This window comes from Catharus ustulatus, chromosome 5, assembly GCF_009819885.2.
Source record: "Catharus ustulatus isolate bCatUst1 chromosome 5, bCatUst1.pri.v2, whole genome shotgun sequence".
Classification (NCBI taxonomy): Eukaryota; Metazoa; Chordata; class Aves; order Passeriformes; family Turdidae; genus Catharus; species Catharus ustulatus.
The window spans coordinates 46,874,324-46,900,515 of NC_046225.1; the positions used below are offsets into that span (position 1 = coordinate 46,874,324).

General features: G+C 38.4%; 1 protein-coding gene across 8 annotated transcripts in view; it reads left to right on the forward strand.

The window, feature by feature from the left end:
- The window catches only part of DLC1 (DLC1 Rho GTPase activating protein), a 279,555-nt gene that overhangs the window by 166,982 nt on the left and 86,381 nt on the right, over positions 1-26,192 (forward strand). Inside the window, exon 1 of one of the 8 annotated variants that reach the window (XM_033060566.2) lies at positions 11,631-11,950. The exons of the other annotated variants lie outside the window; for them this stretch is intronic. Within the exon in view, the coding sequence (XP_032916457.1) occupies positions 11,836-11,950 (115 nt within the window). The 5' untranslated portion in view covers positions 11,631-11,835. Of the gene's footprint in view, positions 1-11,630; positions 11,951-26,192 lie in introns of those variants that run through there. 8 annotated transcript variants of the gene reach the window in all.

The window sequence follows — 26,192 nt, forward strand, 5'->3', positions numbered from 1 at the left end:
GTTGTACAAGAGTATGTATTCTCATATAACTTATTGTGGCAGTTTTCATTGACTGTAAAAAAATTAATGCCTCCATACACAATTCTTCCAGTACTTGACTGAAGGATAATAAGTTTAGGTTAAAAAGATGTCTATGTTTTGACATCCAAACATGTCATCATTTTATTGCATCTCCTGCAGAATTTTAATATTTCTCCTTATTTTGGTTCCTTATACATAAAGTGTTATAGAGCACCAATGGCATTAAAAAAAAATCTCCTGGATATCTTTCAAAGGTCTCCTAAAGATATACTTATTCTATATGCCTTCAGAAAGTTGCCAGTTTCAGCAAAAAGGGCAGAGATTTAAACCAGGAAAAAAAAAACATCCAATGAAGTTTTAATTACACTTTCAGTTATGAGTGAAGTTTTGATACAACAACTTTTATGTCTGAATAGCAGGTTCTTTTTCACAGGGAACGGGTAGCAGGTTATCAAGGAATGACAAAACTTCCTAAGCAAAGCAAACCTACTTTCAGGAGAGGTTCTTTCTAAAGAAATTAAGTACTGTGGTACTGATACAAGCTCCCTCTAATATAATGTTTTCTAATTTTTCATATTAAATCTCTTTTTTCAATTTTGATCTTTCTAACTCCAATGTATAAATACATACTGCACCGAGTACTTGCATCACATCATTCTGCTTTACACTTACATTTACATTTGCAATGCATTTACATTTGCATTTGTTTACATCTACATTTTTCCTGTTGTATACACAAATTTTTTTTGTCCGCACATAAGCTCCACAGATTAATTACCTGAGTTTGGAAGAAAAACATACTCAAACTCAATACTTGCCCCAATACCAAATCAGTATTTTGAAATCTTGTACCACCTTAAAATATGTCCACACTTTCCTTGATGTGCTCATGCTTTAAATACTTGTTGGTTCTTATCATTACTCTTCCCTTGCATTATTAGCTGTCATTTGGCTGAGCAGAAAAGGTTTTCATCTTTTTCTTGTAAATCAAACTGTCTAGCCCCTTAATAATTTTTTTTTGCTGTTACCTGAATTCCTTCAAAACTTGTTGATGTCTTCATGGTACTGGAGAGACTAAAACTACTACATGCTGCATTTGAGAAATTTGTGCCAGAGTATGTCTGGTTGTTCTTTATGGAAATACTGAGAAAGTAAATAATAGTTATTTTTTATAATATAGATACATAAAAAAATTATGATGAAAACTTCAGAAACCACACTTCTCAGTCAAACATTTGACATTGTCCTTTCACCATTAATGCAATACCTTATTTTTAATAAATATGCTTAAAAATATTAGTTTAACCTGTCAGTCTCAGGTGTAACTCTTGTTTTCTTGTCTGTTTTCCTCCTCAATGTTTTTGGGAGTATTTTATTCCCCTTTTCCCAATATCACACTTTTCCAATTTCTACGTCATCTACTCATAAATATGAAGCAACTTCTGTATTTCACCAGGTCTCTCATGGCTTCCCTCCCCACTTCTGCTATGAAGCACTTAAAGAAACACTTGTACTTACTTGATTTTAGTGCACATCAAGATTTGTAAGTAGTTTTTCCATGTATGTGTTGCAGTTGCTAATTTAAATACATTTTTTCAAGGCCTAATTTGAATTCTTTCAGAGCCATTAATATCTTTCATTGAACCTGAGTACAAGACTCATATTTCTTATTTTATTAAGAACTGCATAAATTCACTATGTAATGATGTCTCTAAAAACTTTCAGTTTACAGAAGGTAAATAGAATTCTAGAATTCTTCTCTAATGTAACCCACTTAATCATCTAGATATCTTTTTAACAAGAAATGACAAAAGTGTGTTCAGACTGAAGAAGAGCAGGGCAGATAATATTCATCATATGGGGATGCCACCATCTACGTCTATTTTCAAAATTACTTGGCAATAGAAAAATATTAGGTCAGATATAGCAAAACACAGATTGGGCTGTCAGCCCTACAAACACAAGGGTCACCTTGCTTTTGAGACTGTGAAGTGTACAGCTTGCTAAACATATACTAGTAAAATTTACTACTAAAATAATTTAGGGGAACTTGCCAACTAGTAAATAGTCTCAGGACATAAAAGTTAGACTAAATACTGCTGTATCCTATCAACCTCCTTTTTCCCAAGTCATCTAGTCCAAGCTCACTATTTTTCCACAGCCAGCCTTCAAACACAAGTGTTATAGCTTGAACTCTAAGCGAAGATTTTCCACGAGCTGCAGTGGGACTCCACAGGGCAGATATGGCATGGCTGAAAACAGATGCCAGCAAGAGCAGTAAATTTCTTAGGGAAGCAATTTTGGATGTTTAGTTGTGAAATAAATTAAGCAAAAATATGGAGAAATCCAGTTCCTAGAACAGCAAACTAGAATTTCTTATTAAAACCTCATTTAATGGTGTTGCTAACTTCATGGAGTAAATATGAAACATTAACATCTAATAATAACTTTAACTAGAGTTTTAGATTTCTTTTGTAAGTTTTTATGATATGCTGTATACATTCAATATTCAAAAATACTTTATTAATACAGAATGTTTGTTTCAGTTGAGATGATGATTACTTTAATCTTCCAGATAATTATATTTGACACAGTCCCCATAAAGCTTCAACTTGTATCTGTGATACATTAAACTTACAAAAGGTAACGTAAAATATTAGATTATTCATCTTTTAAAGGTTAGGCATTAGAACTTCTAGTCAGCAAGATTTCAGTTCAAATAACAAACCCCAGAAGAAAGATATGTAAAAAATTGCATGCAACACTTGGAAAAATCATGGGTTTGCTTTCAGATTTTTTTTAAGAAAAAGTAATCTAATTGTAGCCAATGTTCTGAAAAAAAAAAATCTGTTCAGTGACAAGAAGCCAATTGTACGAAATTAAGTTTCTTTAGTTCCATCACAGTAGAACTCAAGGAAAGTCCTCACTAGGGATGAAGTAGCTGAATTTTAGTTCCCAAATGGAAGCATGCAGTTAAAACTGCAGTAGATGACAGATACACTTGCACTCTCCTCCCCTTGCCTCTTTCCCTCTGTTCTTGTCTCTCTGTGTTGACATTTCATGAGGGACCAACTCTTTTCCAACCCTCTGTGAAATGAAGGTGGGGCAAGTAAAGGCCTGGGGGACACAGGTTCTCTCATTCTTCTTGCAGGGCTGGCAGCAGCCTGGAGCTGTGTTTGCAAATACTTCCCAGGCTGTACATAACCCAGGAGAGAAAATATCTTCTGAGCTGTTGGTCACTGACATCCAAGGTTGCAAAACTTCTATGACATAGAATTTCTCAAAGGCTTGCCAATGGCTACAACAAATGAACTTCCAGACAGGTGAAAATTAGTTATGTCTACAAAAGAGCAAATTGCCTTATCAAATCACTATCAAGTATTTAGGAATAAGTTGATAGAATTTCTCAATATCAGGAAAATATCTTATCCTCTCAAAAAAAATATATATATCTTATATATCTTATCCTCCAAAAAAACCTGGTTTTAATATGAACGCACAAATAAAGCACCTCAAAATCATGTTGCAAACAACTCCAGGACAAAGAATCAAAGCATGGCACGTACCTCAAACAAAAACCCAGAGTCTGAGGAAAGTAAAGCAGCTTTAAAAATAAATCCCCAATTTAACTATGTAAATGAACATTTGCTCAAAAATGCCACAAGGAGAAGTTACCATTAACAAACTTTCCATCAGTGCCTTCATTAGTGAAATCTTGAAATCTGTTCAAGGTTTGGTCCAATACCTATTCAAAAGTTTGTATCTTACTTTCTGTGTCACTGCTCCCTATGAAAATTGTGTTTTTTCTGCTGTTTTCTCTACCAATGAGGCCACAAAGCAGTGGATGGTTATTACATCCTGCTTGTCTTCTCAGTAACAATCTCTGTACAGATTGTGTTTCACAGCGCTGCAGTGGTAGCAGTAGGGATGAGAAGGCAGGATGACAACTCTGCCTCTTTGCATCACTTAATAAAACACACATTACACAGGGCAATGATAATTGAAGATGACTTATATGAGACTCCTAAATCTCACTAAATCTTCTCAGGAATAAGCATTTTCCATCTTTCCCTGCAAGCACTGGGACTTTCTCTTTGATTTAAAATTTCTTGCCGCTCTTTGATCTCTCTGTTCAGAGTGATCTCTACTCTGAATTATCTCCCTGCTCACCCTCTGACTTCAATGAGTCTAGCTTGCAAAACATTCCTCACTCTCCCATCCTGCTCCTTTCTCTGTACACAGACACCAGTCTGCCACCATTAGATTATACAGAACTCATTGAATCAAATCTGCTCTACCCACAATCATGTTGGTCACTGCAGACAAGCTCTAAGACTTTATTTCTTTGATATCTTAGTGTGCCATTTTGTATGAGAGATGTCTGAAGAGGAAGATCTGTAATTGAAGGAACTTACCATCTTAGTATGACTGGATAAACACCATCTTAGTATGACCAGGAGGGACAGAGAAAGTGAAAAAGAGAAAAAACAGAAGAGAGGGAAGGAAAATTTCCAATTATGAAAGAAGACTGTAGAGAAGATTCTGAATAGGTAGTAACAATAGCGAGTTGGGGGATTTTTTGAAAGTGTTGGGTTGTTTGTTTTGCTTTGGGGTTTGGGAATTTTTTTTGTGGATTCTGCACTTTTCTATTACTGCAATTTCCAATTTCACATATAGCCTAATTTGCATTTGCATTGAAAGAAAGAAATATCTTCTGACATACCTTTTATTCGATGAAATTTTATTCATCCTGCCCTAATTCCAGTGATGGGAGCAGTGAAGTTGTAATGTATTACTCAGCTAATAAAAAGCTATGTATGGGCAATTTGCCTGTCAGGTCACTGAAAGAAGGAGAAAGAATGCTGTTTAATACTCTCTTGCTGTGGTGAAGCACATGAAACACGTGGATAATGCTTAAAACTAACCTCAGTTCATAGCTTGTTGCCATCAACTGTTTTGTAACCAAGAAAATTCTGTTGCTCAAGTTTAGATATTTGGAAGTGTTTGGACACTCTTGTAGATTAATACTCCCGAAGCAGGTGCCTATGGCTAAACAGAATAAAGCTTTAACGCTTCCTTTCTCATTTGAATTTTAAACTATGCACCAGCACTAATGTCTCTTTTTTTTCTTCAATATGCAGTTTTTCAGAAAAAATTTGGCTGCAGGGCAAGAACTTGTGGGTTTTTGGTTTTGTTTTTTTCTTTAACGTAGGAATATTTTATAACCAGTTGCATTAAAAACAGGTTAAAATGGAATGATGTGGAAATGAAACTGGAAGCACATCTTCTTTCATGTTATTCAGTTAATTATTATTTTGTATTTATGGCTGTGATTAGAAATGCTTTCTGCGTTCCTGTGTTGGTTTATTTATTATTCTTGGAACACACAGTGATAGTGAGACAGAAGTTCAGAAAGAGCCAGATAAGCTTGTACTTTGAAGTGCACAGAACTCTAATTAAGTTGTGGAGCTGTTTACAAAGCAGGGCCATAATCACACAATGTGGATTGTTAATATTTATTTGTGATCATGTTTAATTTGAGGTTCATGGATGTATATTAGAAGACTATGCTACTCAGTTTATATAAACCCATTAGTATGTATTTAACTCACAACAAAAGCTAATAAAGGTAGATATTTTGACAAGAGCTTCTCAATGCTCCACCAGAAGAAGGCTGCAAGGTTTAGACATTGAAAAGTTCATTAAAGCAACAGCTGTAGTTTGCATCATGTACTGCTGCAGGGGTGGGTGGATTTTGCACAATTTTTTTCTTAAAATTTTACACCCTTATTGTTCAAAAATACAGGTCTGGACCATGGCATGAGGCAAAAAGCACATGCATCTTGCAAAAGCAGTGTGTTCAGAGGCAATTATGGTCACCTGGAGAGAAAGTGATTGTCCTTGGGGCTTCTCCACACCTCTCCTTCCATGGGGAAGGAGAATGCAGAGATGCCTGGTAGGGCACTTGACATCACGGAGGAGACTCGGGAGACTTTCTCCGTTGGACTACTCTCTCATGGTCTACCACCTCTTCTCCTGACTGCATCCATTTAGCCCCTAGGCTGCTGAAAGGTTAACACCAGGGTGTTGACATGAGTCAATGGGCACTTTTCTGAATGCAAAATATGGTAGGACACCTAGGGTTGAGCCCATGGACTGATAAATTGCCCAGGTATTTGCACAGTTACAAAAGGATACGTATCTGCTAAATGAAACCTCTGAATATTTCTACTTTACCTAACTGAAAGATAGTTCTTTTTTAAAAAACAGATCCAAAGGAATCAAAATGTGGCTTTGTCATATCAAGAATTTTGTTGAGATTTGTCAAGCTTCTATTGAAATTTTTATGTTTTAACAGAATACATTTTATTTCCCTGCCTTTCCACAGGAATTTCTCTAAATCTTTCCAGTCTGCTCTGATTGGTGGTTGGTTCTTAACCTGATACATATCAAATTTCTGCAGATATTGCAGAACCAGATTTTCTTTTGGAAAGCAGCACATGTAAAATTCAAAGTGTTTCTTTCCTAGCCTGGTCTCCTAGATAACATTTGGAGACATCTCCTGAGACATGAAATAATGACACATGCCATGTGCCCAGCAGCCTTTTTTAATTAAGTACAAAATTCTGATTCTGAATGATTCTTTTGTTTTATGATACTTTTGGAGAATCATGGCATTGCTTTTTTTGTTTTTTGTTTTTTGGGGTTTTTTTTGTTGTTTTTTTGGTTTTGGGGTTTTTTTGTTTGTTTGTTTTTTGGTTTTTTTGGTTGGTTGGTTGGTTGGTTGGTTTTTGTTATCTTCTCTAACAAGGGGAAAGATGTTTTCATGCATCAGGTCAGGCAGACTGCATAAACCACTCAGCAAAAATGCTCTGGATTTGCCACACCATTTTGCAGTCTGTAGAGAAGTCATAACAAAGCTCAGACTGGCAACATGTTTAAAAAATTATGCATTTCTCACTGCCTGTGCACATTTTGGATAGATACATCCTTCCAGACCCAAGGGGGCCAGAATCACACAGAAGAGACAGATATACATAAGAATTTGCACATTCATGAAGAGTCAGAGGAGAAGTTGATGTGTTTTAGAGCAAGCTTGAAGAGCATGAGGCTTGCACAGCTGTTAGTTTATTTCCTGAGAGCAGCACTTAGTTGCCAGAGCTAAAAACAATATCACTGTTCATCCTGGTACCCAATGCATTCTGTCTGGTCTTTGTCTTAAAGCGCAGAAAGGGTCTTTGGTATTATCTTTGCATACCAGGGTATGCATGGAACACTAAAGGACAGAAAACAGATAGGTTTGGCAGGTGTAGGCACTTCAGCTGGAAGTGCTGAGCAAGGATAAGGTTATAGGGATTTAGCCTCTGCCTCCTGCCCTTGGCTGGTTTGAGAATTATGTGTTTAAGGACGATGAGCAGCACTTTACAAGTAGATTCAGCCTTGAAAGGGAGATTGGAGAGGCACAGCTTTGCTTATGCTAACAAGAGTTTCTAAAAATATTTCTAAAACAAGAAATGGGAGAAGTCAGTGGTTGAAGCCCCAAGGCAGGCCAGGCCTGGGCGACTGGAAAGACACTGCCCTGGGAGAAGCAGGGTTGAGCTGATCTGGACTGCTGGGAGGGCTGGCAGGGCAGGGAAGGTGGAGTCTGGTCCCTCCAAATATTTGCTTCTGGAATTACACAGAGACTCTCCCTGGGCACGCATCCTGCTCCTCATGCACGGAGTGGGCAGCTGTCTTTCCTGAGGGTGTATTATCCCCTCACTCCTCTATGCCAGCTTCTGCAATCCCCTCTTGTCAGCAACAGAGCCCTCTCCTTCAGATTCCTCTCATACTATTGTCGATTCAGCACATGTCTTTGTCAACCCATCCCATTTTTAAGAATTTGCTGTTTTGAGGTTTTTTTCATCCCAGCCATTAAACAGAAAACACTGAATAAAATGAGATTATTCTGGAAGATAGCTGGAGTATTGACCGCACTATGACTGTGATCAACCCCAAAATTATTCAAATACAAAATTATTCAAATACAAAAACCTGTGTCTGATAGTGGTCATTCTTAAGTTTCCAGACACAGTGAAGCCAAAAGATAGAGCTGCATCATAAATTTTACCTCGAGGCTGGTTGGTAATTTAGGACTTTGCTTATTTTTGTATGCATTTTTCTGTAACATCTGTATACTGATTGAATTGCAGATGTAAGACATGAAAGGGTACATACAGAAAGGGTATTTTTTTTGTCAGGATATTTTCCAGGACATTGTCAAATACAGCAGTGAAGCATTTTGCCAGTTTCTTTAAAAATATATTCTTTGCCAACCCATAAATCTCAACATTAAAGCCTTTTGCCCTTAATGTCATTCATAGTGCTCCAGTTTAGCTGTTTGATTTGAGAATAAATTAATCTAGTACACTCATGTTGATCAACACCAAAGATTCACTTGGTGAGGTTTGTACTGTGTATACCCTCTTCCAGTTCAGACTGTAAGCATGAGTTCACCAGAGAAATGGAGGAAATTCTTCCCCACAAACAATCTGCAAATAACTGCAGATTGCCTGTGATATCTCTGTGAAAACAGCTACACCTTCAAGGGGAGCAGGAACAAGACTGAGCTGAAATGGAAAATATCTCCACATAAGCAGACATCATTTGGGCAGTAGCAACTGGGAATGTGGGAGGAGCTTGCCTGAGACTGAGAGTGGGGCTCTCAGCAAGGGGATAATGGCACAGTTCTGGTGGCAGCTCAGCAGCTTTCCCCTGAACACATGGGTGTTCTCCAGCACAGAACTCCTTGTCACTGTCACCCTGGCCCTGCTGCCACCAGCTGCCTGTACACTGGGATCCTGGATACCTTTTCAGCACCGTGGGGGTTTTGAGAGGTGCAGACCAAAACTGAGTGTGCTGTTCCACAAGGGGTGTTTTTAAAATAACACAAGAATGAAGATTGCAGCACAGCTCTGCCCTGATACCATCTTTTAATATGGTTTTAAAAATCCTTTAAAATCATGTGCTTTCATATTGCATGGCCAATTCTCATCTCATTTTGTGACTGTATAGGATCTCAGATTTCCTTTGCTGGTCATATGTATTTGCTTTTAACTGTGTTCCCCATTATATCTCTGTCTACACTTTTCTAAAATTAAAGTCCTTTATTTTCTAGCCATATTACTTGCCTATATATATCTAACTATTTACCTGCACATGGCCCATTAAAAATTTTCTATTTATTAATAGAAATAGACTATTTCTGTTTATTAATAGAATAGACATTTAATTTTTGCACAATCTTACTTAGATTACCTACTTATTTGTGTTGTAGTATCACACAAACACTTTTAGCAGTATTTCTCTGCTTCACTACAGTTTATTCCTCCTTTGCCCTTTTCCATTTTCCAGACCATTTTGCTGAAATGGTTGTAAGAACTGTATTAAATATTTTAAATATATTTTTGTCGACATGTGTAATATAACCCACAGTAACTCTCAAAGAATCAAACCCTAATTAGAAATATATGTATGTTGCTGATTTTATTTTTAAATTCTTAAAAGTTGTTTTAGCTTCTAAAATGAATAATGGTCTGCTTGCTTTTATTGATACTGTAGCCTGGACTAGGATTTTGAAAAGGTCCCTCAACAGCACTCTGGTTCATATCTTCAAGCAGTCTTGCAGCATGAGAATGGGATGGTTTCCAAATGAAACTAAGCCAGAAGATGCACCCTGGTAGTGTGCCAGTGATCTCCAACCCATTCATGAAACCCCAAGGATTCATTCAGTTCACAAGATGCAGGTAGACCAAAGTAACTCTACCTTGAGATGTGTCAGAACTTTGGTACCATTTATTCTGTTGCATAAATCCATTCTTTCTGGGCTGTGTTGTTGGTAGCATAGACACTGCCAGTGGTAGGTAGAACCCTGTTGAGACTGTCTTCAACCTTGTTGCCTTTTAAAATAGAGAAATTCAGGTCTTGATTAAGTTATCACCTACTGCATCTTCATTTAGAAATGAATAATGCTCTTCTGAGCTGTTCACTAATAGAGCAATAACAGCAGATCTCATCTGAAGAGCATGTACATGTTTCAAAACAGATATGTCGTGTTCTGGTCATCGTGTCAGCATTTTCCTGGGTAAGCCTATGTTACTATCTGCCTGTGTAAGCATTGCAATAATTAAGAAAAATACAAAACACAAAAAAAAAGAAAACACAAATAAAACCAAACAAATAAAAAACACACAAGACCGTGTTATCATATTGAATTTCTCTAGAGAGTTGGCTGTTTCATTTTCCATCCGGCCTCAGAAAGAAGGAGGGGTGTAATGAGGAAAGCAACTGCAAACTTTAGAGATCACTCACTGTTGTTTTGTTCAAAGACACAAACAGGACATTGGTGTTTGCTGATGCTCTATAAAGATAAAGACTAAGGCCTAGATGGGAAAAAATTTTGATCTGCATTAAATAGATGGTGAACCAGTCATTCTCTCAGTTACACTATTGCAAATCCCATACATTTATTTTCATTGTCAGCATGAGTTAACGATTTGTCTTAAAGGAAATGAGGACTAGTGAAAATAAAGAAACTGAGAAGATACCAGAAAAAAAAATTACAACAACTAAGAAAGCATGAAATAAATTATCCAATATTATGAAAATAAAAACTATCTTATTCTAGGAAGAAATTCAAAGGGAGTGAAAATCCCTTTGTTAAGGGTTAAAACTCACAATTCTGTAATTTGGTCTTTGTATGCCAACCTTGTGAGAAGTTAATCAAATTTAATGATAATACTTCTAAAGAAAATAATGGTATCTAATATTAGTAGCTGTAGTTGCTGTAAAAAAAATTAAGGACTACCTGTAGAATGAACATGAAGACAACTTTATCCAACAGTTTTTCCTTCCCATACAATGGAGGGCATCAGGTTTTTAAACTGGCATCTCTCATCTCTTCCCACATTACCACATAATATTAAAAAGGGAAAGAGTCTCAGGCACTCTTTTATTCCTCCTGTTCTCCCTCAGGGAAGCCACAGGACACAGTTATCAATTTAAAAGGTCAAAATAAGCAAGGTCAAATGGCTTCATTTACTGTGACAGTTAATCTCAGTTACATTCGTAAGTATTTTTCATGTGGGAACTTATCTTTCCACTCAGCAATGATGTGGAGGCTTAGTTCCCTCTCCTTTTTTATTATCTCCCCTTTTCCTCTCACTATTTTATTTCCAGCATTTCATTGCATCGTCATGAAGTACTAAATATAGGGAATTCAGAATTGGGCCCTATTCTCTGCCTTAACTAGGGTAAAATGCAAAAAAATTTTGGTAACAAAATAAAATACCTGACCTCTAAATATTTAAAATTACTTTATCTCTCTTCTATTTCTTACCTTTTTCATATCCAAACATGAAAGATTACCTTAAATATCAGCTAAGCAGGGAAATATTATCCTAATAAATGAGCATGCAAGTATGTGCCTGGTAAGTTATTTGATTAAACAGGAAGCTAGAATCCTATAGATATCCACAAATAAAGCCCCAAATCTAAATGACTGTATCGTTAGCTCATTTGTAAACTGTTCCAGATGTAAGATTTTGGCAGCTTTCCAGTAGGCTGGCTGCAGTCTGAGCTTTCCTGCATCCGCAGTGAGAACTGCAATGCCTGACTCTTCAAGGAAAAGCTCCACAAGGCTGATGACAAATTATATAAAGTAACAACCTGCCTGCCTGGCAAAGAGAAATCCAAACAGATCCCCGGGCAGAGAATGCCCTTTTTCCTGGGGCTAAGCTACAGCAGTTTGACCTGGATGTGTGATCGATCTGCATTATGCATCACCCGGTGAAAGCCCCTCTGAGGAGATCATTTAGTGATCATATCAGGGACTCCACTGCTAGAGCCTTGGATGTTATCTGGAAAAACACGAGAGACAGACGACTGGCAGGTGAGAAGGACATTACAAAAAGATATTTTAAATTCATAAGGGATCCAAATCTGTAACAGTAATTAGTGGTATCATTTGCATATGTGTCGATGTAGCCACTGAGTATTTCTCCAGCCTTTTGTTTGTGTGTCATGTTACATCTGTGCTGTGCCTAGGGTGGAACTGTTTGTGCTCCTCTAACTAGATGAGACAAATTTTGGTTAAAAGAGAAGCAGCAGTGAATTTTGGTCTGGTATAATGGCACAAACTCCTCAGACTGAAGTGTGCTGAAGCATTTTATTTTGCTGTTAGGTCAGACCTTGTGCTTTACTGTGATGTGCTTCAGTGAGTAGCGTTACGGAGCGTTTTGTAGCCAAGGAGTGTGTCAGTTGGAATATCTGGGCTGTGGACTGAGCAATTACTGGTATTTCCTCTGGCAAGGATTTCAGTGCTGTGAGCTCCAAGTGAGTGTCAGGTATGCCAGAGCTAGGCTGCTGAGATATAAATTACCAGCCAGCTATGTAGTTTCACTCCACATTTTTATTTTGACTTGCAAATATTCAAAAACTCAGGACAGACCATAACAGAGGGTTGGAGAAGAAGATAATTTAACTCACTTTATTTTTCTCTTATATTATTGTCTGTTAGATGAATGCTTCTCATTCACACTGCTGGGGTTGTTACTTTTATTTTGCAGCATTTAAAGATTTTTTAAAAGGCAGCAGAAATGCACAATGGGTGTGACTGCCAGAGGGTTCATTTTGGTTTGTTTGTATACTAACAGTGGGGGTGGTTTACTCCAGAGGGAGGGAAGGAGGGAGGAGAAATGTGAATAATGATAAGATCAAGGATAAGATGACCAAGAGGCAGACTTTATGACTTACTAATGTAAACTGAACTTTTACATCACTCTCCTGCGTTTACGTTTTGGAGAAATAAGAGTAGCTAAGTGCATAACCAACATTTGGTTGAGCACTGGTTCCAAAACTGATTACATTGGGGAATCAGGCAGTGAGTAGCCATTGCCTATAAAGAAACACATGGGCAAAAATCTGCTCTGAATTGACCTACTCATAAAAACCTTGTCCTGCCCACTCGTATAAGTGACTGGATTAATTCTGTGCCTATTCCCACAGATGTCAAAGGAAAGTGAATTTCCTAGCCAGAGGAACTCAGCTTTCCACTGTTTTACAGTAAAAGCTCATGGTCACAGGACATGGGGGCACCATATTTACTTTAGTGCTCTGTAGATGATCACAAATATGGCAGTGTCATAAGAGCATTAGACATTAACCTCTCTTCACAGCAAACAGAACTGGGCAGACAGTCCACTTTATCTCTCAAATGTGTGTTATAAAACTGGGATTCTTTGGTAGCCTTAACCGCTGCAGGACGTGGAGCAGCAGTCACAACACAGGTCCTGATGCTCAGGACGTTGCTGAAACTCCACTGGAAGAAGCACTGAGAGGAATGAAATTCTGAGTGAAAAGGCATGGATGTTACACAAATCTATAAAAGGGAAGCCAGTGGAGCCAAGTCAGCCTTTGTTTAATCTGCGTGTTGCCTGGTCAGCTGGACATTTGTTTACCCTGACATTCATTGCCATTCTACCTGCTGGAGATGTTTATGTGAATGCTTTGAAGTAAGCTTTGTGATTTATTATTAAGCTCAGAATGGCATTTGCATCAACATATTCCAAGTACCTCTGGCCTGTGTCCACATACAACTGCTACCAACTGTCTTCTATAAAATTGTTTCCCTCTCATCAGCTGACATAGGAAAGCAAATAATGATATGTAATTTATACCTTCAGAATGTGACCTACATATGAAAGTATGCAGATTTTATCAGGATACAAAGAGAACTTGATAAATGTATATATTTAACCTTGCATATGATTATCAAATATTTGGAGGCTAAACAACTGCTAATTATATTTCTGGAGACTCTGTCACATTCCTAGAAATGGGGAGTGAACGTGAACCCTTTAGCCCCTTTAGCTGCACTGATAAGAGTCGGCATGGTTTCATTCTACTTGGCAGCTGGTTATGAGCCATCACAGTTTTTATCAATACAAGGCTTAGATGTTACAGGACCCTTAAAAACAGTGACAGTTCCATTTTCCAGGCTGTGCTGGTGATGTAGACTTGTCAGTCCACTAGTATATTTGAGCTGCTGTCAGTCAGAAAATGTAAAAATCGTCAGGCTAAACCCCCAGTAAGAATTACAGCATGTAGTTGGAGTAGATACCAGGGTGTATTCCAGAAAACATTCATGATTCAGGAAGACAAACAAAACAGCAAGTTGTGTTGCTGTTCTGTTTGTTCTCTGGGATATCAGCAGTTTAAATTGCTGACCACCTGAAAATAGTCAAGAAGGGTCATGACACTGGAAGAAGAAATCCTCTTAGATCAGCAATTTGTGTTATCAGGACACGCCTTTAAAAAAAACATTATTTGCAAAAGAAAGAAGAAAATCTGAAATATGCATTCTTCATGGCATATTCAAGACAAAGTAAATGTTTTGCCTTCAAAAAAATCCTTCCAGCCTGCACACAGAAATACCACTTCATGAAATGTAATTTGATATAATCATCAAACAGGGAGTACTATCTATTTCCGAAGTAGGAAATATATCATGGAAAACGTTTTTTCCATTAGATAAGAATGGCTGGAGAAAAGAAGACTTTGGGAAGGCTTTCTGGTATCTAAAAGGAGCTTACAAGAAATCAGAAGAGAGGATTTTTTCACAAGGGCATGTAGGGAGAGGACAAGTGGTAATGGACTTAAGCTGAAAGACAGTAGATTTACACTAGATGTTAGCAAGAAATTCTGTACTATAAGGGTAGTGAGGCACTGGCACAGGTTGCCCAGAGAGGCTGTGGACTGCCTGTCCCTGGAGGTGCTTGAGACAGGGCTGGATGGGGTTTTGAGCAGCCTGGCCTAGTGGAAGGTGTCCCTGGCCATGGCAGGGGATTGGAACTAGATCATCTTTAAGGTCCCTTCCAACCTAAGCCACTCCATCATTCTAGGATTCTGTGATCACATAGCCTTACTGACACAAAAGAAAGGGAGCAATAGTGCTGTACTAAAGGTGTCAAAAATAATTGAGATGCTGTTAAAATTGCTGTTAAAATTGCTGTTAATATTGTATGGAACTAAATGACTGTAGCTAAAAACACTTTGATTTTGAGTGGATGCAGTAAAGGAATGCAAATGAATGCGGACTGCCCTCTCAGGTCACTTCTGTGTGCTCTCCTGTGCTGGGCACTGTAGAGCAGCATCCTCATGTTGCTTTCAAACCCCAACGCCAGGCCGGAGTTACTGCCTGTCCTTGCGGTTCAGCCAGCTGGGGTGGAGCACACTCATATAAATATGGTGTATTACGATACCATATTATGGTATACTGTTACTGTTGTATAAATTAAATTTGGTATAGCATATAAATATGGTATATATTTATAAAATACCTATCCTGAGGAACAATGAGCTGCAGCTCATCGTAGTCACATCATAACAGCACAGGTCATGGTTTTCCACCTTTTTTTTTAATCCTCCTTGATTCATGTAGAAAAAGGACATCTGGACACATGTATATTGTCATATCTGGTGATCTTAAAATGTGGAAAATCATTCACTAGGTAAATCATTAAATATTTTTAATTTCTGGGACATCTAAAATGCCCACTAGAGATGAGAAAATATTTGGATAACAGGTAATGGAGTGAACAGCAAAAAATAAGGACTAAGGAGAGAAGACTGAAGTTGACAAAGCCTGTAAATGGCCAATATGAAAACTGTAACTTTTCCTGTTACTGCATTCACAAGAAATAGATGTATTTCCTTTGGAGTTCTGAGTTAATTCCCCTTACTAATGTCAGACCACATCCTCAGCTGGGAAGAGAAGAGCATTCTGTCTTCCTCAGTGGACAGACCTTCCAAAGAGACCAGGATTTCAAGCACATGAAGGGCAGCAGCTCAGAATGAGCTTTCACAGAACAGGAAGAATCATTCTCAGCTCTCAAATGCACAAACCCTCAAAACATTTTAGACAGATTTCTCCTAGTGCTTTCACTGTTGTCTGAATTTACATCACCCATTTATTTGCATTGTACTAAGAGCCATTATGTGCATCATTCAGCATGAGTAAAGATCCTGGCTTTTTCATTTTCACCAGCATTTTTTGGAATGCATGATCAGACATTGAGTACAAATAACTACTAATGTGTCTCTCTTTTAAATTAAGGGTCTTTTTATGGTGTAAAAGTTACATTGTCTTCTGAAATTCTGGTACTGCAGACAAAAAAAAAAAAGAATGTGTAGGTAGTCCAAGGTTGGTGAATTACAGACAGTTTTGCTGCAGTAGTTTAGTCATTGAAAGTCTGAAGCAAAAAATTTTTATTGGGTAATTTTAAAAATAAAATTTCAGCTATTCTAGTTGAAATTATATTGTTTCTTTACCTACTTACCATATCTCATATTTAATTGTCTTTTTTTAATAATTTAAAGTTAACTTTCTCAGTATTGTATTTTACCCCAGGAATAAATTTAATTTGTACCTTTTAGGCTACTTAAGTGGTCTTTTGCCACCATTGTTTTTCTTGGTTTTGTTTTATGTTCATTGTCAAAAAATGCAAAATTACTGAATTTCTGAGATCTGTTACAGACCAATTCTCATTATGTCTACTTTGCTACTACTTGAATCATCCAGAAAGATTATATATGTCCTTGTAAGTTATTGCTAAAAATACAGCCACAGAGGGAACTCTGGGGTTGGTGAAAAAGTAATCCCATCAAACAATTAATTTCCATTTAGATTACTTTTAGAAGACCATCAGTCAATTTTCATCTAGTTTTCATGGTTTTGGTCCAGGCTGGGTTATTTTTGAGTCTCCTAATGAAAAGTTTTACTGCAGGACCTTTTGGGTAGACCTTTAATTCTTTAATTTATGATGATTAGCTAGAATTATACCATTATTTAAGTTTTTCTTTCTACTGGCCATTATCAATTTGCAGGACATGTCAAGGAACGCTGTGTGCATCTGCTACATACTCTCTGTTCTTGTTCATGCTTCATTTGTTTTCATTATCAACATCCCTGTATTTCCAGTGGATTTATATTTGCTGTTTTCTCTTGTATTTTCCTCTCATCTCTGATGCCTTAAAGCATACCCATGTACAGATTGTGCAGTCTGTAATTATATATATATATAATAATTCTTAAACATTTCCAAGATATTGCTTATACATCAAAGCATGCCTGTAGCTATCTATAGCAAGTAAAGGAAGGAAATAAATGAATTTTTACCCTTTGAAATTTTTTAAGCCCCAAGTTAAGTTGAAGAATTTTGCACCACATTTCAACTGTCCCCAAAATTTATGCTCATGCAGAAGAGAAATTACTTCTTGAAGTGTTTGCTTTGTTCTGAGATTGGAGAAAGATTTACAGTGTGTGTAGGTGAAATAAGGTCTTAAAAAATGGATATGTAGCAGAACCCAAGACCCTTGATATACAGCTTCAGATATATCACTGTTAGTTTCTATCAGCATTTTTAGGAAATTACTGACCCCCAATCTGGAGACAATCTCCTACGGGTTTGGTGTTTTACTCAGACTATTATATAAATACTAAACATAGCCACCTACCATGATGTAGAGCATGATCAGCTATTGGTTTGATACATAAATAGACCATAATTTAAGGAAAAGAAACAGGAAAACAATAAATAACAATTGTCAGAAAGTAGTTGTATCTGTAATAAATCAAGTGTAGCATATCCAGTGCAAAACACACAAATAATTTATTTCGGTTGAATGTTTAAATATCATTATCATATACAGTTCCCTCCCGTTGAGAGTGCTCATAAGCTTTGCTGTTATCTGTATAATTACTAAACAAGCTTATAGCATAAGCATGTTTTTTGAGAAAACATGACTTTTTGAGTTTCATTCCTGTGGTTTATTATTCTTCACATCTTTCAAATTCAGATATCAAATGCAACCAGAAATAATACATTTCATAAATAGCACATACTTATCTAATTTTTGAAAATATTGCCACACTAAATTCCAATAAGATATCAAAAGTATTGTATGCCTTTTTCAGCACTGGTGTTTTTGTCATGGAATGACTATAATTCATTCAAGGCAAAGTCCTTCAGTCAAAATACTCAAAATGACATTGGGAATTATATGAATGACTGGGTTCTTATTCCGTATTCTGTTTCATAATTTCTTGCTCTCTATATGAAAATGTAGAGAAGTGCCAGAAAGGTTGTAAGTGCCTGTAGTGTGAAACTGGTGTTTATTTTCAGCTACTGGAATGTCTTGTTTCCAGCCCTCTCCTGCTTCTAATTTGAAGTCTAATACCAAAAGAGGATGGAGCTCTCAAGAGAAGAGAATGCGTGCATACTCTGTCATCTTGTCTATTTGTAATAGATATTTTCATACAACAGAGCTAAATTGCACTGTTGGGAGACTGGACAATTGGAAAGTTTTATACATGACTTTCCCATTTTCTTCCATTAGTGAAATTTTAAACATTTATCTCATGGAGCTCCACCATCATTTCTGTAATCAGGCAATAACAATGGCTCTGTTTAGTCCAAGTTTACAGTAAGAACATAGTATACCAAGCATATTGTAAAAGTGGTTGCTACAAAATCCTCATGCATTCAAATTGCAACAGCTGGAGAGGATTATGGGAATACACTCTTTTTTCAGTGGTCTGCTTTTCCTGCAGTCAATTCTAGGAGTGCAGCGCTCAACCAGCAAGCCCATGTCCTGTCCTGGCTGAGATTTTAGACATGTGCAGAGGAATGCAGTCCCTGGACACTTCAGCAATTAGGAATTTTTAGAAATAACTTCACTATTTTCTTGGGGACTCCAAACTGATTTTTTATTAGCATGGGTCAAGGAGGAAGGGGGCACACCCAGAGCCATCCACAAATGATGTCCAAGAGGAACTGAACAACCCTGTCACTCTGCACATGGAGAATGAGCACCTAAATGAGAAAAATATCACTCTTCCATCAGGCAGCTCGGACAGGAGCGGAAGGAATAATGCAATACACCTGGCAACCACCTGTTAGGAAACCAGCCTCATCATTTATACTTTTCAGCATGCAAGGCTTGTGTGCAGTACATATTGTCAAATGGGTATTAAAAATGAGTGAGAAAGATGAAAATTATGGTCTGCTCTCTCCAGGCCCAGTTTTGTAATTCATCATTTGTGGATACTGTTAAACTCTAGTCTTAAACACTGGATACCACAAGATAAGCAGCTTTCTGTCTCTGCTAGAAGTCTATGCTAATGACAGACAAGGAGGAGGCCTCATCTTCTCCAGCTCTTTGAACATTCATGTGCACTTACCAAAAGCAGAGGCTCACAATTCCCAGACCCGGCTCCTGTGTATTCTTCCGGCACTGAGCACATTTTGCACATCTAAAAGACCACTATATATTTGAAACATTCCTAAAAACTGCTGAAAGTGCTGAACTGCTTTGCATCTGATTGCTTGGAGGGAGTCTTGCTCACAAAATATTTCAACTGCTACAGTTCTGCTAACATCTGGACATCTTCCTTACGTCAGAGGTGGATGATGAGATCCAGATGCTGTGACTTACTGATGTTTTCATTAACTTCTTAGCAGTTTTGTCTTTGTTTTGTTTACCAACTGCAACTTCTTAACTCCAACTCACATATGTGAGTGTCACTGGAGAGAGGGGGAAGAAGAGCTGGAAAGGGGGGGGGCAGCCAGAGAAATTAAATTAGTCTTTGGCCTAGATCCAAAATAACTGATTTCTCTTATTACAGTACTCTGTTCCAGGACATGCAGTCTGTGGGAAGGTCAGCCCCAGATGATAAGAAGCATTTCACCAAGCTGCTATTTTCAGTAAAAATGGGCTATATGATTTGCTAATTATGTTCTAATTTAAAAGTAAACATGTTAAGCTATGGAGACAACAGGAAATGAGGATGTAAGATAATATTAATGGCAACCTTGTGAACTTTGCATTTACAATCATGCCTAAACCTAATTGCCATATAGAGAATATTTGTTACTCTGAGGGAATGCCACTATTGGAGCAGACACAGGAGGGAGCCTACTTATATTGTAGGCTACACATTAGGAGCTCACTGAATAATTCTTTGGCAACAAACAGTTAATAAAAAAAAAAAGGAAAAAATCCCAACAGATCCAAGAAACTCTATAGTATCTCTGTGGCCTTATATTTGATAATTTTACAAATTATTATTCTCTACATATTATAGGATTGCTTTTATAAGAATTTAAACCATTTTCAAAGACTTGTTCCTCCAGCTTTTTATGACTGAAAATAGAACTAATACTGGCAGAACAGCTTTCCTTGCAATGTAAATCCTATTAAGAGGTTGAAGCGAATATTAAAAAAATTACTAAACTTGCATTTGCATTTTATGTAGCCATGCACTTAAAATTTTTGAGGAGGATCAGAGAGAAACATCACTCAAGTATCAAAGTACTCAAGTACTTTGATTGCCTGACTGATCAATACCCTTATTCACTAAATGTTGCAGCACTGTGAGATCAAGATCTTGATCTTGAGATCAAGAAAATCCTATTTTGAAGAGATTGTAATTTATTAAACAATCACTGTCAGTGCTCAATAGGAGGAGGTAAAATCAGAATCCATAGAAGTGTGTATTATGTCCCCAAAATAATGCAGCAGCCACTCAGACCAGCACAGACAGAGAACTTATCAATCCACTGAACTTCCTTCTCCACTGCCCTGTTCACCAGCTTGCAGAAAACAAAAAATGGGCCAAACTATCCCAGTGCAGGAAGTATTTCCCTGTACTGGAGTTGGCTCATTGATATCAGCATTTCCAGACTGTTAGAAGGTCAATTAGCAGTATAGTTTATTTTTTGGATTTATTGATGTGTTTGTCTGAGGGTGCACATATCTGTGTTAATCTTATACAGAGGTACCTAATAAAAATAACAGGAGAGAAGTGTTTACGCAGATTCTACTTCCAATTGGTAAAATTAAAAAAAAAAAAAAAGAACAAGAGAAATTGATAACAGCTAACCAGTCAGTCGGTTAGCAGTTAATTGGGCAGCAGAAAAAATAACAGTAGCACAAATACATAATTGGGCAGCTATTTTCAAAGCAATGTATTAAAAAGTTGTGACCAGATGTGCAAAGGTGTTACAATATACGATTTTTTTTTTTTTACTTCATCCTACTTCACACCCATGTCTCTTGTGATTTGACTTCAGACGCATCTTTAATTTCCTGTGTTCTCTCATGTGAAAATAGAATAGAGCCCATCCATGTCTGTAGCTTTTGGATTATACTGTATTAGAAATTAGAGTGTCTTGTGTTTTGCAGTTTCTCGCAAATAGAGACCAGAGTTTGGCACACTTTTCTGAGTGATCTGAACTAATAGAAACTAATTGCTGAAGAAGCATAAGGAAAAAGGAAATCTGCATTCTGCTTTTCTTTCACATTTTGTCACATTTGTCAATGTCTTCTTTCACATTTTGAGGTCTCTCTTGTGTACCAATAAAATTTCATTTGGCAGAGAGGTAAGACAGAACCAATACAAGGCTGTTCAGTTTTAGATGAGCTATTTGCTGATGCTCCAAAAGGCTCTTAAGTCTTTATCAGTATTCTGCTCAATTTCACAGCATTCTTTCAGAGTTTCTGCAAGAGCTACTTGATGATGAAGTTCTGTTTTGGCATCCATCCTGCAGTAGCAAAGCATCTGCCATGTGAGCTGAGGGAGCAACTGGCCTTCCCTGATGAGCCATGGGCAAGAAGGGATTGATGGATAACTGCCTGTAACTGCCAGTCACTGCCAGCAAAAAATCTCAAATTTTAAACTGATGCTGGTCCATAAGATTGAGGAAAACAAATTTGTATTGTCTCATGTATAGTTTATACATCATTGAATGTACAAGATGGTATTTTTCACTTTTACTTTGTTCATTAATCCGATAGCCTTCCAGGTAGCTATCTGTGAAATACATAAAAGAAAGCATGATTTTGAAAGGCTAAGTAAGCAATTCACTCCCATCCAAGATTTTTGTATAACATCTTCTTTTACACAACTTCTTTGTGCGTTGTGCTTACCTTGATACACTAGCTCTTATGATGCCTAGTTCTCTTCATCCCAAACACATTCATTTAAAGATGGTAAATTAAACCTTCAAGCACATGAGATTCATCTACCATGGTGTTTCCTCTGATCAGTTCATCAAATATTCCTGGTTTTTGTTGAATACCACACAGAGGCAAAAAGCAAAACGTTTGTCAATGCAGATGAAAGCAACTTTACTGAGCAACCTAATTAAGAGAGGGTTTACTTTACTATCAATTAGTTTGTTAAGAATGCTTAATAATTTGGGGGAGATATAAATTTGAGTGATCCTGCTATAAGACAGTTAAGACTAAACTGAAGGTTTGGTAGTTTCAAAAACCTGAGAAACCTTGGTTAATAATTTTGCAAGACAGTTGCTGAAGTCAAGAATACTGATTTTGTTTGCTTCTGCTTTTAATTGATGACACAGTGAAAGAATTTCATGTAACAGACCCGAAGAAGAAAAACTCTTGTCTTTTTCTTAACACGAAAAGGTACTGCCTAAAAATCTCTGATTGTGGAGAACGAAGACAAACAGGATTGCAATCAGACCTTTATGTTGATGAATTTGTTTGTTTTTCTGCTGTAAGAATTTGCTGAATGGACATATCCACAACTCCAACTTCTAATACAGAAGTGCTGACCATATTCTGTGCAGCACACATTTTAGAAGCCTGAAAACCTAACGAGGCTTACGGTATTGATAAAATCCTGACATTCAGTCTCTTAGCCAGAACTAGAGTGGTTTTTTCACAGTTGTATCAACAAAGAAAAGGAAGACCATGTTTCGATATGGTTTTTTCAGTCTAGTAGGTATTCATACATACAGGGCATACATATACACACACACACATATATATATATATGCTTCTTGCTGTGTTGATTAATCTCCTGGACTTCTGCAATAAAATGAATGAGATACGAAGAATCCTTAAGCAAAAATAATCTCATAGTCAGAATTTTTTAGGTCCTCTAATAAGATTGCTCCTTGGCTTTAAATCTGATGTTGGGGTCAATCCAGAATTCCCTGAAAGCTCTTTGCAAGTTGACTGTGAGTTCATCTTTTTGTGTCTCAGATCATATGGAATAGCCACAGTTCCTTTTCTGAGGCCAAAAAGAATGTTATGACCATCAGCTCTAACCTTCTACATTATAAATCCCATAAAATCTCACACAGTAACTTGCATATTTGAGAATTCTCTATGTTTAATTTTAATTTATGAGTTCAGATATCTATTTTCTGAATTTTCATACTCTAGCAGTAACCTCTATAATTTGATTTTGAGCCATTTGTTCACTGGAAGATGAAATTATCTGTAGTCTTTTAGGACCCTCAAGCAAGCACTCAGATACTTCAAGCAGGAGGGAAAATGACTGCACAAATATTTATCACTGGCATCAGCACAAGTATTGTAGAAACACAGATTCCTTGGCTTATTTCCCAGCCATGGCAGCTTTTAAGATAACTTTTTTTTCAAGAAGCCACTTTTCAGTTTGAGTCTGTCCTTTGAAAGTACTTGATAAAATCAGTTCCATTTCTTATGGGTGTATATTGTCATCTATAGGCTTTGAGGGTTTGGCCTGCAACCTGACATAGTAAAATATTACATATGTTCACTTCATATAATTTCAAAAGCAACCTCCTTCTGTACCCCTTAGAATTGTCATAGTGCAGTGAAGTATGTGCATGGTTATGTTCCGCAGTATGTTAACCTTACTGAAGCTGACTGGTGTACATCTATGTCAGAATCCTCTGGGGACTTTTTTCTGCAGCTGAATATGCAGAACAGTTAAAACAAGGGACACTCAGTGAAAGTGGAAAAAATGAGATATTAGGTTAGAAATTAAACAACTCAATTTGTTGGTCAAACTGTAGATGTTGCTAATGAATTTAAATTGGGAAATTTCATAAGTATCTTGTAACAGGCTATTGGATGTGAAGCAATAAAATTAGATGATCTCAAATTGAAATACTTTCTCCTTACAGAAAATTTAAATACAGTAATTTCACGAATACAAGCCGCACCAATTTGACCAAAATTTTGGTGGAAACCCGGAAGTGCGGCTAATATTCCGGGGCGGCTAATCTATTAACAAAATTCTAAAAGCTGCCAACACGGAAGTGAGAGCCCGCGGCAGCCCCAAGCCAAGCTGGAGCCCGGCCGGCCCCGGCAGAGGTGGGAAAGCCTGGCAGAGGCGGGGCCAGCAGTGTGGGGGGCGGGCAGCAGAGCCTGAGCCAGCAGGGCGGGGCAGGGAGGGCGGCAGAGCCTGAGCCAGCATGGCGGGGGAGCCCGGGAGAACTGGGGCTAGCAGTGCAGGGGAGCATGGCAGAAGCAGGAAGGCCGGCGGGTGGGGCTGCCTGGCAGCGGGGGAAGCCCAGCATAATCGGGGCCAGCAGCGTGGGGGAGCCCGGCGGTGCGGGGGCCTGCAGTGCCGGCCAGGGCGAGGAAACGCGGCGGCGGTGCAGACGGGAGGGGGCGGCCGGCGAGCGTGGCGGCGGCGGCAGCCCTGCCGGCGGGGCGAGCGAAAGCGGCGCTCGCGAAGCGCCGCCGCCGCGAGCGAAAGCGCCGCGGGGCGGGCGCGGCGCTCGCGAGGCGCGGCGCTCGCGAGGCGCGGCGCAGGGCGAGCGAAAGCGGCAGCGGGGCGGGCGGCGAGCCCGGCGGCGGCAGCCCTGCCAGCCGGGCGAGCGAACGCGGCAGCGGGGCGGTGCTGACGGGAGAGGGGGGCCAGCGAGCCCGGCGGCGGCGGCAGCACCAGCCGGCCAGCCCCGCCGAGCCGTGGTGCTGAGCTGGGCCACCCGGCCCCGTCGGCAACCATGAGCGGGCCGAGCCTTCCTGGCCCCGCCCCGAGCCAGTAAAGCCCGCTATGCCGCGATCCTGTTACTAATTGGCCAATTTGTGAAAGCTGCGCACGGATTCTCGCGACGAACGAAAGTGCGGCTAATATTCGGGGTGCGGCTTATCTATTGACAAAGACAGCAACATTGTCGAGGCACCGGGGGTGCGGCTTATAATCCGTGCGGCTTGTATTCGTGAAACTACTGTAGTTTCTGACTTACCAGAAGTAATGACTTTTGCTGATGTGCAAGCAACAATAACTTCACTGAGGAAAGAATGTAGTCCAGCAGTATATCCGTGTGTTGAAGATAGGTATTTTGATGAGATTTCAAAGACCAATAAAAAGATAGCCCACATTTCTCAATCTTTCCAACTACCACGAGAAGTAGAAATGATTTAGCAAACCTAAGTAAAAATTCTTGTAACATGTACGCTTACACTTTACTGCCATTGCAACATTTATGGGTTACCATAAAACCTAATTCCTTTCTCACTATCCCACTATCTGAATTCCTATATTGTTCTATCATCCATCAGACCTATGTGTTTAAGAACAGAAATAATGACAATCTCCTCTCTTTACTTTTTTTTCTCAGACTGCAGAAAGCAAAAATGATTGCTAAGAAACTTGTCTTACTTCTTCCATGGGTTCATCTTCTTCTTCCATGTTTTAATTAGTACTATTTATAATACTTCTTTTGCTCATAAGACATCTTATATTGTAATGTCATTGGGGTTAGCATCCTCACACAGCCCATTTGAAAGCTGAAACCAGTAGTTTCTGATCCCTGAGAGCCCACCACTGCTTTTAATAAGATCTACTGAAGCTGTTAGGAATTAAAGGTCATTATGACTTTGTGTATATTTGGGCTATTTGGCAAAATTAGCTTGCCATGGTGGCCTGGTGGATAATGATGAGCACATCTGGTTCCATTTCTTTGGGGCTACCACAGCAAGATGTAATTTCAAACATGAGGTTTTAGTACTTACCACCTGGGGAAATCCTCACAGGGATTTAACTCTTCTATGTCCACTTTAAGATCCTTTATCCTGGTTCTTGCTTTGTCTTCAGTGCATCCAACCATTTAATTCCCACCACTTCAGTTTTCTGCCAGGGGCCAGTTCACAATATGAAGTAGAAGATTGTTTGTGACAAGGATAGACAGCACCATGTGTTCATGCAATGCCTGGAACAGGTGCTGGACACACTCCAACTTATACATCTCTCCATAGAGTGACAGTGCTGTAGATTAAATTTTGCTTTAGGACAGGGGGTTCACAGCAATGAGCAAACCTGACTT